Source organism: Miscanthus floridulus, chromosome 14, assembly GCF_019320115.1.
Source record: "Miscanthus floridulus cultivar M001 chromosome 14, ASM1932011v1, whole genome shotgun sequence".
NCBI classification, from domain to species: Eukaryota; Viridiplantae; Streptophyta; class Magnoliopsida; order Poales; family Poaceae; genus Miscanthus; species Miscanthus floridulus.
The window spans coordinates 62,321,729-62,336,258 of NC_089593.1; the positions used below are offsets into that span (position 1 = coordinate 62,321,729).

At 46.0% G+C, this 14,530-nt stretch overlaps 1 protein-coding gene across 1 annotated transcript; it reads left to right on the forward strand.

The window, feature by feature from the left end:
- Positions 1-1,815: 1,815 nt before the first annotated feature.
- On the forward strand, positions 1,816-9,293 carry LOC136505488 (protein MODIFIER OF SNC1 1-like). Its single transcript, XM_066500647.1, is given in 9 exon segments — positions 1,816-2,041; positions 3,209-3,289; positions 3,376-3,420; positions 3,524-3,887; positions 3,968-4,049; positions 4,324-4,404; positions 4,503-6,028; positions 6,534-8,633; positions 8,635-9,293. Coding segments are annotated over 9 exon segments (4,527 nt in total). The 5' UTR covers positions 1,816-2,009; the 3' UTR covers positions 8,851-9,293.
- The last annotated feature ends 5,237 nt before the right edge of the window (positions 9,294-14,530 follow it).

Sequence of the window (14,530 nt, forward strand, 5' to 3'; positions counted from 1 at the left end):
CCGAATTTGGGATCGGGTACCTCGGGTTCGGGTAATTCGGGTCCGGGTTCGGGTAATTCGGGTACGGGTAATGGGTATCGGGTATTTTGCCCAGGCTTATGTAGCGCTACCCAAACGTGAATGGGTCTTGTATTTTCGGTAACGGTTGTTGGAGATGGTCTTAGCTAGCCAAGATGGGTTAGTTGTCAGATCGGAATCCAACGGTTGAGATCAGCTGCCTAAAAAAAATGGAACAAAAGAGATATGTGAAAAATAGTAATTTCTAGAGTCTGCTTGGATTTTCTGATCTAAAGTTTAGTTAACTAAAGTTAAACACTAAAACTTGACCGCTTTACCTCACTTGTGTGGTCAAAAGTTTTGGTAAGGTTGACTAAACTTCGGATAACACTTTAAACCTTCTATTTTAGCCTTAAAAGCTAAAGTGAGCTTAAGTTTAGTGGCTAAAATTTAGACCATGGGATCCAAACACAAACCCCTGTCTGCTTGTGGATGTGTAACGACTTTTGTAAGTTGACCATGTGCTATTTTTTTTGGATTATCACGGTCTTTCATTTTTGTTTTGCTTGATAAGTACTAACCATATATTCCTATAAATTTAATGTTATTATGTTCATAATTTATGTAGTCGCCCATCATCTGGGAGTCCGTGGATGCAGAGACGCCAGAGGAGAGGATGCGATCATGGTGACGATGGTGGAGGTGGAGGAGGCGGCGACAACAAAGGAGACGACTGTGACGGCTAGGGTTCAGGAGAGAGAGCTGAGTGGGTGGGCTCCTGTTTTGACCTGCACTGGGCGGGTCAAAACCAGGTGCACGTTAGCGCAACAAAGCCTCAACCGTGCTCAGGTGCTAAATGTGAATGGTTTTAAAAGTCGGAGTTGCTGGGGGTCAAAATCAGACCAAAATGTTAGTTTAGGAGCATTTAATCCATTTAAAAAATGATCAGCAATATAAAGGGTGAACGGTGATCTGTGTCGTTATTTGTCAGCAGCAAGCTTTAGGGCGCGTTTAGTTTCCAAATTTTTTTGGGGTTGGCTACTGTAGCACTTTCGTTTGTATTTGGTAATTAGTATCTAATTATGGACTAATTAGGTTCGAAAGTTTCGTCTCGTGATTTCTCACCTAACTGTGCAATTAGTTTTATTTTTCGTCTATATTTAGTACTCCATATATATGCCGCAAGATTCGATGTGACACTTTAGATTGAAAATTTTTGGAATCTAAACAGGTCCTGAAATGGAAGGAGTATTAAACATTTATTAAACTGTCGCCTCCTGTATATCCTTGCGTCGCACGGAACGTCCAAATCATGGGATCAGATGTGGCCAGCCAAATCAAGCACCCAAACAAACCATCTCAAGCCCGACACGGATCCTATGCTCCCTGCAGCCACACCATCCCACGCATCTCCTCCGCTCCCGTTCCGCCACGCCGCCACGTGCCTTTCCCTGACATCTGGGGGCCACGGGAGCGCACGGGCTCCCGTCCCCGCATCCACTCCCGCCACGCCACGCGTCCGTCCTCTCCGACCCTTTATTATTATCGCTCTCACGAACGCCTCCCCAACCTTCTCTCTTCCCTCCCCGTCGCCTCGGCATCCCGCCTCCAACTCTGACGAGCGGGCCCCACCTGTCATCCTCCCCCACCGCCGCCGCCGCTCGCCGGACGGCAGGGCGACAAGGGCCCCGTTTACCCCCCCCTACCTGCTCTGGCACCCGCCTTCGCGCCGTGCGCCGCTGATCCGAGCGGACCGCTTCCCGCGCTGATCGCTTCCTCCGTTCGACCCCCTAGGGTTTCGGCGTACAGCAACCCCCCCCCCCCCCCCCCCCCCCCCCCCCTCTCTCTCTCTCTCTCTCTCCCCGCGGCTCCTGGGAGGCGGCCCCAGAGATCTCGATCTCCCGCGGCCTTGTGGCCTCGGTCGCGCTCCGCAGTTGGTTCCGCTCGATTCAGCACCGGGGAATTAGAGAGGCGTTTTCCGCGGGGGAGCTTCTTCGCGGGGAAGAGGGGCCATGGCCTCGAGCCTGCTCACCACGGACAGGAGGTTCGTGATCTCCATCCTATGCTCCCACACGATACAATTATTCTATTGAACTTTCCGTTCGCAATTCTGGTTTGATCGTGTAGTGCCTGTGCCTTGGTACGTGTGATTTTTTTTTCTATAAAAAAATTAGAAAATTAGCATCTGTTTGGTGTGGGGCGGTGGGGGCGTGAGAGCAGCAGCCTCTGTTTCAATTGATTTTGGAGGTATAGATGCTAGCTTTTGGATGGTTGGGTTTGACATTGAGCTGCTGATTGGCTCAATGGAGCTACAAAGTTCAGCTGGTGTGGCACTTGTGTCATCATGCGGGCGCCTAAGTGTTTTATTGGTGATATTATATGGAGGTTTTGTCGGTTTGGACATTGGATGTGTCCGGTAGTCCATTTGCGGGGACAACACCAGAGGCAGTTAATGATGCTGTGATTTTATGCTCTGCGCTGTGAGTGAGCTTGCTTACCTTTTGCCATGTTTGAATCAGGCCTTCTTGTTTTTTTTTTGCAACTTTTCTGTGTAACCTATTTGTGATTTTACGGTGGGCTTAGTAAAAAGCTGTGATGCTCTACTTGTACTTCCTCCGGTCACAATAAGTTCTTCTAGGTTTGTCTATTCTTATCTCAACCGTCAATATCAAAATTTTCAACACAAGATCGAAACTAGTAGGTTCATACTTCATATAGTGAAAAATAATATATATCTCCTCATTAAGATAATATATCTTTATAGATATTGCTAGTAAAAGCTGAAAAGGCGGACTTAGGACAGACGTAAATGAACTTACATTTGTGATCAGAGGAAGCAATATTTAGGTTGAGAATCCCTAATTAACGATTTCACAATGACATACGAAAGTTTGTTGCTCAATTGCGTGTACACATTACAAATTGAGGTGATAAGGCACAGTATCTTGGCCCATTCAGAACTAGCACTGTGCTAGTTATCTCAAAAGCTTCTGAACATAATTTTGCTTCCTGTATTTTGTCCCACCTGTAACAATTCTTCTGTTGCACCTGCTGATTAATATTGTGTCCATATTATGAACTGCCTTGTTTTGTGATGTTATTTAGTGGGATATCTCATATTTGTAATTTGTATGGGTACATTTTTCGTTGTACTGATTGCCAACATTTGTCTTTGTACTTTCATAATCAAATTCCCTATGGCTTCCTTCAGATGGGGTGCTACTCCTGCAAGGAAATCTGGTATGACTGTTCTGGGAAAAGTCCCAAAACCAATTAATTTACCAAGTCAGAGGTAATAATTTTCCTAGGTTATTAATAGCAAATCGTTAAGAGGCTTTTTTTCTATATGTGGATTGATTTGTTTTTTTTTTAATTTAGGTTGGAAAACAATGGTCTTGATCCCAATCTGGAACTTGTTCCAAAGTAAGTATGCATCCTTGTTTCCTAGCTGCTCATTTTAAGTTTTGGGATGGTCTCGATGTTCTCCCATAATTACTGTGTCATGAGACTCTTGTTTCAATGTTAGGGGCACCCTCACCTGGGGCAGCAAAGCACCATCTACAACACCAAACGCATGGGGTTCCTCGTCAATTCTGTCTACCAAGAATGATGGAAGTTCCAGTTCATCTAGTCACTTCAATGGCCGGCCCTCCTCTGGTGGAGGCTCAAGGCCATCAACAGCTGGAAGTGAATCACTTGGTTCACCCAATGCTTGGGGTCCAAATTCTCGCCCATCTTCAGCATCAGGCACATTTCCATCACCTCACCTAGCAATGGCCTCAAATCGTCCCCGAAGTGCGGAAACAAGACCCGGAAGTTCACAACTTTCTCGATTTGCGGATAATGCTTCAGACAATGTGAAAGCATCGATAAGGACTATTGATAGATCGGTAATGCTGCAGACCTAGAACTGAGTCTAGATCAGGATTCAATACATCATTCAGTTCATATATATTTTTTAACTGTGTAGGGATCTTCATCACATGGGCCTGGGTTCACACTAAGTACTGGTGATTTCCCAACGCTTGGCTCTGAAGCAAACAGTCAACGAGGTAACTATATGCAATATAAAATGTGCTCTGCAGTTTTTATGTTTTCAAGTTTTTTGCTCCTGCCAAATTATTTCTTTGGTTTTATAGGTTTTTATGTTTAGCATGTCAAATTCTGTGCTGTCTTCAATATCTACACATGTGCTAGATATAAATGCTAGTGTTGATCAAACAAAATTTGTTTTTTGTTTGTATTTTTTTGAGTCTACAAATGGCAGTTTCATCTACTTAGTTTGTGTATAAGAAGAGTTCTCTTTACACGACTTTTTTATTCCAGGCCATAGTTTGAAAGGGCGCCCAACTTCTAGTTCGGGTAAAGAGGCGTCACAAGGTGAACAAGTGAAGAGCCTAACAACTGGTATAATATATTTCATCTTTACAACATAGGTTGATAGCATCAACTACTGTTGGATACGTATTGCCTTACCTAGTAATGGGAAATATCTTGTGTGCTAGGAACTGGTGAAGTAATCTCGCCATCCAATAATCACCCTGTTGATATCATGAAGACAGAGCAGCATGCACACACTGGAAGTGCTCCTGTCCCCGCCACAAGTGTATCAAATGAAGGCCTGCAACCACAGCCATATCCACCAAATTTTCCTATGCCGCCTCCGCAGTTTGATTCATGGCGTGCACCTCCTGGTCACCCACCTGAGGGAATGTGGCATAGAGGACCAGTGCCAGGTGGGCCATACAGACCTGTTGGTCCCCCTGGTGGTTTCCCTGTTGAACCATTTGGTTATTATGGTCAGTTCCCACCCAACTCCGAAGCTGCAGCAAGGCAGGGCCCTGGGCATGGTGGATACCACACTAAAAGTGGAGATGTGTATCATCCTATGGCTCCTAATTCCTATATTATGAATCAGCCTGTTATTCCAGTCAGGCCAGTTTATCAGGGTCCAGTACCTTATGATGGGTATTATGGCCCTCGACCAAATTTCAATAATGCCAATGTTAGAGATCCTCATTTTATTGGAGGTCCTCACCAACCTGGAATATTAAATCAGTTCCCAAATCAGAATGACAGGTTTCACCCCGGACATCCTCAGAACAGACCAGGCAAACATGAAACGGTTCCAAGGGAGCAGATGGAATCTGATAAAGTACATGTGTTTCGTCGAGGACAGCCTGGGAGTTTGCATGATAATTCAGATCGCCTAGGAGGTTCCCGTGAATTTGAAAGGAATGTGCAGCCAGCACCGCCACTTCTTCCACATCCTGATGGAAACCAGACTGATATGAACATGAGGACAGATACAAGGGACACCTTTGGTGAAACTGAAAGAACCAGGGTACTTACAAAATCGGTGCCTAACCAGAGAGGTCCGGTTGGTACAGAACATCTATCTGTTTATGAAAATGCACATTCCCATCACCGAGAAACTGTTGATGGCACTCTGCGCAAGAAGTTCAAGGAGGATAGCTCAATTGCACTTGATCAACAACCTGTCATTAAGAAGAATGCAGCTTTAATAGAGAAAATCGAGAGTTTGAACAACAAAGCCAGAAATGTTGATGCACGTAATCTCCCAGAACCAGCTTCATCCAAGGAATTCAAGAAGCATCCAAAAAGCACTGATGTTTCATCCACTGGTATGGTTTGTGCATCTGACCAGGCGGTTTCTGTTTCCCGTGTTTCTCCTGTGGTGCAGAGACTACCAAATGTGCCCATCGAGGGTAAAATTCTTGGACCGGCACATTCACAGTTAACTGAATTTAGCAAAGCTGAAAAGCTTGGTGATCCAATTAACGATCATGTACATAGGAGAGGTGATTCTTCAAGAAACAGTTACCATGGTCCTTCTAAAGATAGGCCAGCTAGAAGTCATGGACGGGGAGAAAGTTCCACAACTAATTCATTACAAGTAGCTGATCTGAGGAATAATATTCAACATGGTCAACAACCTGAGAGTGCTTTGCAGCTGCAACCTGTGACTGTACCTGATGATATGCCAGCTTCACTTGATTATGAGTCTCAGGTATATAGTTGTAGACTTGTGGTATTCTTACAATTTTTATGGCTATCATTCTAATCTTTTGGAAATTCTTTATTGCAACTAGCTTTAGGGGGGATATTGACCAATGGCCATTATCAGCGAAAATTTAATACTCTGATCTGATGAAAACTCAACTGTCTTGTGTATATGAAAATCAGGCAGTTAGGAAATTTTGTTTTTCTATTGCAACATTGCCATTGCTTGAAGTTATATTAAGTTCTCCTACCTTGTCTATGTGCATCGGGGATTCTGTTTGGCATTCATATCACAGTAAAGCTGGTGCACATCATGAGAAAAAACACTAGCTTTTGCTAATCAAGACACATTTGTTTGCTTTGTTGCTTGTGGAATTTCTGCAATATGTAGAACAAAAAGCTTTATGCAGTATCAAATGCTCAAAGCAGTCAGGTAGTGAGTCGAACATGGTTCTTAGGAATTTGAATGTTGATTACTCACTAGTGTCATATTTGTTGTTTTTCCTATTCAGCGTGCAAAAATGAAGGAGTTGGCTGCAGAACGTGCAAAAAAGTTGAAAGCTGAGGAAGAGGAACGGATAAAGAACCAAAAAGCAAAAGCGCTTGCGAAGTTGGAAGAATTGAACAGGCGATCAGTACTTCAGAAGAAACCAAATGATACAAAAGTAGAAACCAATGATGCGCATGATAAGCAACAGGCTGGACTTGATGTGACTGCTAAACTTGCCACTTCAATTGCTGAACCACGTGATGTTATTGCGCCTAATAGGCCTACTACTCTTCTGCCTCTTAATGATCCCAATCATACTATGGTTCATGTACAGTCCCAGTCTACTGCACAATCACATGCTTCAGATGGTGAAGACCCTGTTGCTCATGCCGCCTCATCCTCGGTCAGAAACACACCCAGTAACATGGAGCATGTTGTGCAGAAGAGTATCTCACAGTCACATGACATCAGTGTGGTGAAGGCTAAGCAAGGCTACAGGAAAAGACATGTTGTTTCAGAGGAGAAAATTTCTGGCGAGAAGGCAAGTGCTTCAATAACCACTGGGAATGTTAAGAAAAATGTTGATGTTCCCGTCGACACAATAAGGGCTGTTGTTGCACCACATGATGATCCCCCAGTTCAGAACAAGAAGGGAACCCGGCATTTGAGAAGTAAGAAAAAGGTTGATGATGCTCCAGTTACTTCTAAACATCCACCTGTGGTTTTTAATGAGCAGAATACAGTGAAAGTCTCTACCGAGCCAAAGGCACATACTGGTGGTGTTATCATCAATAGCTCTATTGTTCCTACTGAAGGCACTGTTGTAACTGTTGGAAGTATAACTGTTGGTGGAATTTCACTTGCTCCTATGAATCAGGAGCGTGTTAAATCACCAGATGGAACAAATAGTACAGAAAGTAGCCGACCAAGTCCTCAGCAAGCAAGAAAATATGGAAAGCATCAGCATGTTCTTCGGCCTGTAGAGAAGCCACATGGGAATGATGGTGTCTTGTGGGCACCAGTTAAGCCACCAGTGCAGAATGAGCAGTCTGATGGAGCCATGCCAAATGCAGCAGTAGCTGATCTCACTCAACCAACAGGGAAAGCCATCATTGATGGGGAGAATATGACAAGAGCAAAGAGGGCTGAAATGGAAAGATATGTTCCTAAGCCTATGTCCAAAGAGCTGCAACAACAAAATCCAAGTCATGATAAGGAAGCAATAGATAAGCCCGGTGCTGCTAAATCAGATGTTGCAGCCGAATCCAAGAAAACTAGCAAAGGACATGGGGGCAAATCTAATCCTTCTTGGCGCAAGAGGAATCCAAATGAATCAGCTTTGGTGGCACTAGATTCTGTTGAGCAAGCAGACAGCTCTTATGAATCAAAGGAGATTCAGAACTGCACCGATCAGAATCAGCCTGTTGATCTTGGCAAGCAAGATACACAGTTAAAATCCAATGCAGATGCTGCTGCTGAGAATAGCTCAGCTCCAGCTCAAACAGTTCCACTATCTGTTGGTGGTGCAAAAGAACATAGTGCAGCTAACAGGCAAAGGCGACAGCATGTTAAGGCTCAAAGAAATGAAGCAAGTAGCTACTCAAATGAGAGCAAAGGTAGAGAGGGCAAGAATGACGTTGTCTATCAATCAGCAACACCAATCATGGATTCAAACTCATCCAATCACAGGAACGTGCCAAGATCTGATGTGAAAAGCAGCGGGGTAGTTTCACATTCTAGAACCTGGAAGCCAAAAGCCAATTCCCATCCTCAGAACAGCTCAGACGGCAAGATTGCTGTTGAAGGGCCAGTGGAGTCCCATGGAGGTGGGCTTGAGATCAACATTTCCAAAGGATCTGATACAACTACCCATCAAGACACCAGCAGTAAACCGATGAAAATGAGTGATGGCGCTGATGAGGTCTCACACAGCAAACAGGAGAACCTGACACGGGAAGATGGTAACCAGAAGAGTGAGACTGAACAGGAGCAGGCTAATCCTGCACTGCGTCGCCAAGGCCAGCCCAATGCAAGGTACCACAGGGGAGGTGGGGCACACAGGGGAAGGGGGGGTTATGATGCTGGGAGGCCTAGCCATGGCACGAATGCGGAGAGGCGGAGGGGGTGGCAGCCATCTTGAATACCAGCCAGTCGGATCCCAAAATAAAGCTACAGACTTCCAGCAGAGCCCGAGCATGGAAGAACGAACCGAGAGCCCCCCTGCTTCTGGACAAGCGTTCAGGGAGCGTGGCCACAACAGGGGGCTACGCCCAGCAGGCCGCTTTGTCCGGCGAAACAATGCCTCTACGCCTACCAGTAATTCTCACCAAAGTGAATAATCTCCCACGGGCTGCCACATCCGCTGAGCTGCAGCAACTCGCCCTTGTGGTGATGTTTCACAACCGGTAGGTAAATGCGTCTTTGTTGGTCTGTACAGGGAGCATCCCCAAATCTCAGTCCCCTCCATCGCTAACATATTTTGGGGTTAGCAGGTTTGGATGGATGCACTTGGGTGGGCGGCAGGTGTCCATCGTCTATGGTTGTGAGCATTAGGATCATGTAATAGTCTTTTGTCCCAAGGGCACCTGGCCCCTCACGTGCCACGTGTGATTGTGGATTTTTCCTGAAGAACATCCCCTTTGTTGGGATGCAATGTTGGAGCTTGTACTAACAGGGTTGTGTTTGAGAACTGGGTTTAAATGTTGTTAGCTTGTGCTGCTAATGGGAACAGAAAGTGTACGTTTTTGCCAACTTTTCAGGCATCAGGCCTCTCGTTGGCTAATATGTTGGCGTCACCAGAGCATGCTCTCTTTGTTTTTTTGTTTGCTGGCGGTTGGTGGTGTTCATGGCAATTGCTTTGGATCGACGGGGCGGGATCCCTGGTATGATCAGTCGTGTGTGGTTAGTTTGAGGAATGGGGTGGTGGTAATCTTGGCCCTGTTTAGCAAGCTATTTGGATCCATAGCAACGTGAATGTTAAAAGGTGTGATAGCTGCTACTATGTTTCAAATTTTAGTCGTTCTATGTATCTAGAAACGTCAGAGCACTTTCCCTTCTTTCTAATTTTATATGCTCTATCATCAGCATCCTGTGGCCTCCTATTTGTAGGAATTGTTGCTTGTCTCAGCATCGTAGATACTAGCTCGATTGACGCCGACCACATCTTCATCACAGCCGCAGTACAAGCACGGAGATTTGCTATCGTCTATTCTTATCCAAGATGTACCGGCATATTGAGCATGTATGGAGGTAGAGTCCATGGAGATGGGGGCGGAGCCACCGTGCGCCGAGCACCACCAAGCTCGCGCCGGCGGAGTCCCGTGCGCCCCGGGGCTGGCTGCACACGCGCCGTGGAGCCGTCCGCGTCCGCGTCTACACCGGTGGCCGACGGCGCCTCGCCCTGCCATGGCCGGTGGCCAGGGTCACCACGCCGCCACGCTAGGGGGTGGCTTCGCCCTGCCAAGGGTGGGGGCCAGTGCTACCTCGCCCCGCTGCGCCCCGCCATGGCTGCCTCGCCGTCGCCAGAGAGAGAGAGGGAGGAGGTTTCGCGATCAAGAGAGAGGAGAGGGGAGGGAAGGAGAATGAATATTTGGACGGTTCGATCGAGGTCACCGCATGAATCGAATGGCTGAGAAATCAGCGACGTGGCAAAATAAGGTGCCAGAGAGCGTGGTGCAAGATTTGTCAAGTAAAAGATAAGTTGGCACACCTTCAGTAAAAAAACTATACATAACGTAACAACAAATCACAACATTGGAGCGACCCGTCTTAAATAACGACTAGTTACATAACATGACAACAAACCACGGCGTTGGAGCGATCCATCTTAAATAGCGACTAGTGTGCATGCTACCTTTGTTGATAGACTTCCATATATAGTTCCATGGCGAAACCACGAAACCGGTCAATCGATAATCTTAAGACTAAGCGTAGGAATTTTACAAGAATCATATAGAAAGTTTACAGGAATCAATTTTATTTAAAAAAAACATAGGAAACAGAAAAAATTCCCCGTGTTCGCATGCTCCAAAAGAATAAACAACCAACAACTTAGTTGAACATTCAATCCATGATTAAACGATGACGTATACAAGCAATAACAAATGTGCAAACAACATTAGCGATGGTACCGCCATTAATGTATGCACCCAATAACAAATGTGCAAACAACATTAGCGATGCTAACCTACTTGTCAGAGCAACTATATAAGGGCAACAACAACATGGGCTAATAGGAGCACGCCCCTCACACGCACCCACCACCACACACCAACCTCCACCTTGAAAAGGTAGTAGGCATGTAGGTGTCAAATTCTCAATCGTAGAACTCAGAACGCAGAGTTTTGAAACACCATTTCGTCGTTTGTTATTAAAAAACACCATCTCATTGTCATCATGTAGCAGCAGCGATGCTCAACGTTGCTTTTCGCTACAGCCAGGCCCGGCCCTGGGGGGCAGCCGTCGCAGACCCAGGTTGCCATACGCTAGACCAGAGTCCAGATGAATCGACGTCGACACCAGTGTTGCGCCGCTTCCTTTCCTTTGGCCCGCCCGCCCACTGGCCGGGCACGTCCGCGCACCGCCGCACCGCTCTCCTCTCACGACCTGTCCGGATTCTCCGGTTTATAAGAATCTGGTTTTCGAAAACGGCCTGGAATCGTTTTTGTTCAGTTTCTTGCGTCAGTTTTTTATCAGATTAAAAAAAAACAAGAAGCTATAACTTTTGTTAGTTTCTTGTTACCCTATGAATAATAAATGAAGCATTCTTAAAAACTGGGGATTTAAACATCCCACCAATTTTTGCTCAAAATCCAAATTTTAGAAATTAGAGGAAAAAAACTGGTTTTTAACTGAAACTCATCCAAACAAGCCATCAGTCCACACATTGATGTGATCGACGTGATCAGTGAACCAGGTACGTATCTGATTCCTATCCTATTCGGCTATTCCCTAATCATGTACGAATCAGACAGTTAATTATTATTTCTATATATTTTAACTGGACCATGTCATGAAAAAGTATACTTCTACAGTGACAAAAGAAAAAAAGGTAAATAGATGATTTGATACAATCATGTAGAGGTGTTCTTCATAAATTTCTTAAGAATAATACAAGTACTCAAGAGATCCAGATGCATTGTGATAGTTATTGTGGAGGAAACAACTAATGCTAATCCATAAGATCAGGACTACATTGAAGACAATGTTGACATCGATATGGATGAACACAATGTGAGTGATCATGAGCACTTATATTTAATTTAAATGAAATAGAACTGTAAAGGACCGTGACGCCTAAGAGAGGGATGAATTAGGCAACTTAAAACTCTAACTCTAAACTATAGCCTCTTTTTCTACCCTTAGCAAAATCTATGCAAAAGATAAACTATCTAAATGTGCAACTATGGTTTTGCTAGTATGTTGCTATCTCTATCGCAAAAGGAGTTATGCAACCTAGGTTTCAAACCTATTAACTAGCCTATCACTAAGTTAGAAAAGTAAAGCACACATCAAGATTGTAATGTAAATGCGGAAGCTTAAGAGTAAGGTAGAGATATGCAAACTCCCGTCGACGACTCGGTATTTTTACCGAGGTATCGAGAAGCGCGCAAGCTTCCCCGTAGTTCTCGTTGGAGCCCCTCGCAAGGAATCCCACGCAAGGTCCAAGCTTTCGGTCTGGTAACTCCGTGGATAGCTCTTGGCCTTCCCCATACGCAAGTGGGTCTCCGGTTAAGCCACTCGTGGGAAAAGCCTCTCCCGGATGCTCCCCGCCGTCTTCACTATCAAGCTTTCGGTCGAAACGCCGCGAGCCTTGTTCCCTTCGGTACACGGTGATGGCCACACCATAAATACGGTTGGTGTGATCTCACAAGACTACAAGTCCCTCCGATGTATAACAATGGTGCGCGCAAGCAACGAGTGATAAGAGGTGTGCAAACCTCACTAAACACTAGGCCTAAACTTAGAGCAAGCGCATAAGCAGTGGTCTAATCAACCTAGTACTTCACAAAGCACCTACGCTAATCACCTAATGAATCACTAAGTACTATGCAAGTGGAGATCACTAAAATGATGTATCAACACCCTTGGTATGTTTCATCGGTTCTCCACATATCAAATGACCGGTTGAAGGTTCTATTTATAAGCCCCATAGAGAAAGTAGCCATTGGGGGTGAAACCCAGCTTTCTGCTACTGACTGAACGCTGCTATCGTCCTAACCGGACGCGTATGGTCGTCCCGACCGTTGAGCGCGCGCGTAGAGATCGGACGCACTGCCGAGTTCGGTCATCATTGACCGAACGCGTCCGGTCGTATTTGTGCCGCTCTGGAACCTCTCTGGACATGATCGGACGCTGCACTTTGTGCGTTCGGTCATCCAGTGCCGCTGCGTCTGGTCCTCACTCAGTTGTTGCCGTGACGATGAACAGTAAAGTCCGTGCGTCCGGTCACTGCCTCGCTCAGCGTCCGGTCACTGCTGCTAATGCCTGCTGTTGCCGAGCTACTGATCAGACGCGTCTGGTCCTCATAGGGCCGCGTCCGATCACCTCTGTCGAGCTCGTTTCTTTGCGATCTTACGTCTGGCTTGGTTCCTATCTTCGTTCTTGGACTTTGCTTGATATCTTGGGTCTTTTTTTATGCTTCTAGGGTCTTGGTTATGGTGTTGATCATGGGATCCTCATGTCACCTTCGTCCAAGTCACATCTTGCACCCTATTGAACTACAAAACAATTACTTACAAATTCATTAGTCCAATTTAGTTGTGTTGGTCATCAAATATCAAAATCTAAAGTAAATGGGCCTAGGGTCCATTTTTCTTACAAGAACCTACTATTCTTGATGAGGACCTGGCTTCTATTGATATTTATGATCTAAGAAATTGGGATAAAAATGATAACAAAGCAAGGGATACATTAGTTGAGAAGTGGCCTATAAGAGAAGAGAATCTTGAATTCCCTGTGGATGCCAACGATATACGTTTTTCCAATATATATATACAAAAGGTGATTGTTATCCTCATACTTCTATTGCTTATCGCATCTTATTTATTGTGCTAATGACTCTGGCATCAGCTGAAAGAAGCTTCTCAAAATTAAAATAGCTGAAGAACTATATGAGATGTACATGCCACAAGAGAGGTTAAATGGATTGGCCACATTCTGCATTGAGTAGCGATTGTTTGATGAGATTGATATTGACATCATCGTCGATGACTTTGCATCGAGGATGTTAGAACTGTTTTAGGTAATTTAATATGTATATATAAATTATTTCATATGAATATCTACTTTTGCATTCAGTTAACTGCTTATATATACACACACGCACACACACACTAGCAATGAGTAGCAGTAACTGAATTTTTTACATTTTAGCCCTTTTTTAAAAGTTTCTCACAAATAGACCCTTGAAAGAAAGATTTCAGAAAATGGACCCTTAGCTCGGCGCCATTGATGCTGGTGCCGAGCTAACACGTCTCGGCGCCAGCATCCCTGGCACCGAGCTCCTGGGCTCGGTAGGTGACATGAGCTCGGCGCCAGCCACTCTGGCGTCGAGCTCGGCGCCGTAGATCTTGGCGCCAACCTCGGTGCCAGAGTGGCTGACGCCGAGCCTTCATTACATATTGGCCCCGTGCCTCTCTTCCTCTCTTCCTCTCCCTCTCTCGCCCTAGCAGAGCAGAGCCGAGCTTCGCCGCTGTCGCTCGCGCCCACGCCTCCACCAGATGCCCTCGCCTGTGCCACGCCGCACCCACGCCCTTGCCCGCGTTGTGCCTGCGTCCGTGTCTGTGCCTACGCTCGTGCCCTTGCCCACGCCTGCTCCCGCGCCCATGCCCGCGCCCGCGCCCGCGCCCACGCCCACCGAGCGCCACCGTGGCCGCCCTGCGCCGTGCCACCACGGACGGCCTATGCCCCATGGCCGCCGTGCCTCAGCATGCTAGAGCACCGTGCCCCACAGCTGCGCTACCCCCCCCCCCCCGCGCGCAGCACCGTTGCCCGCGGTTGGCCGCCCGGGCCGCACCG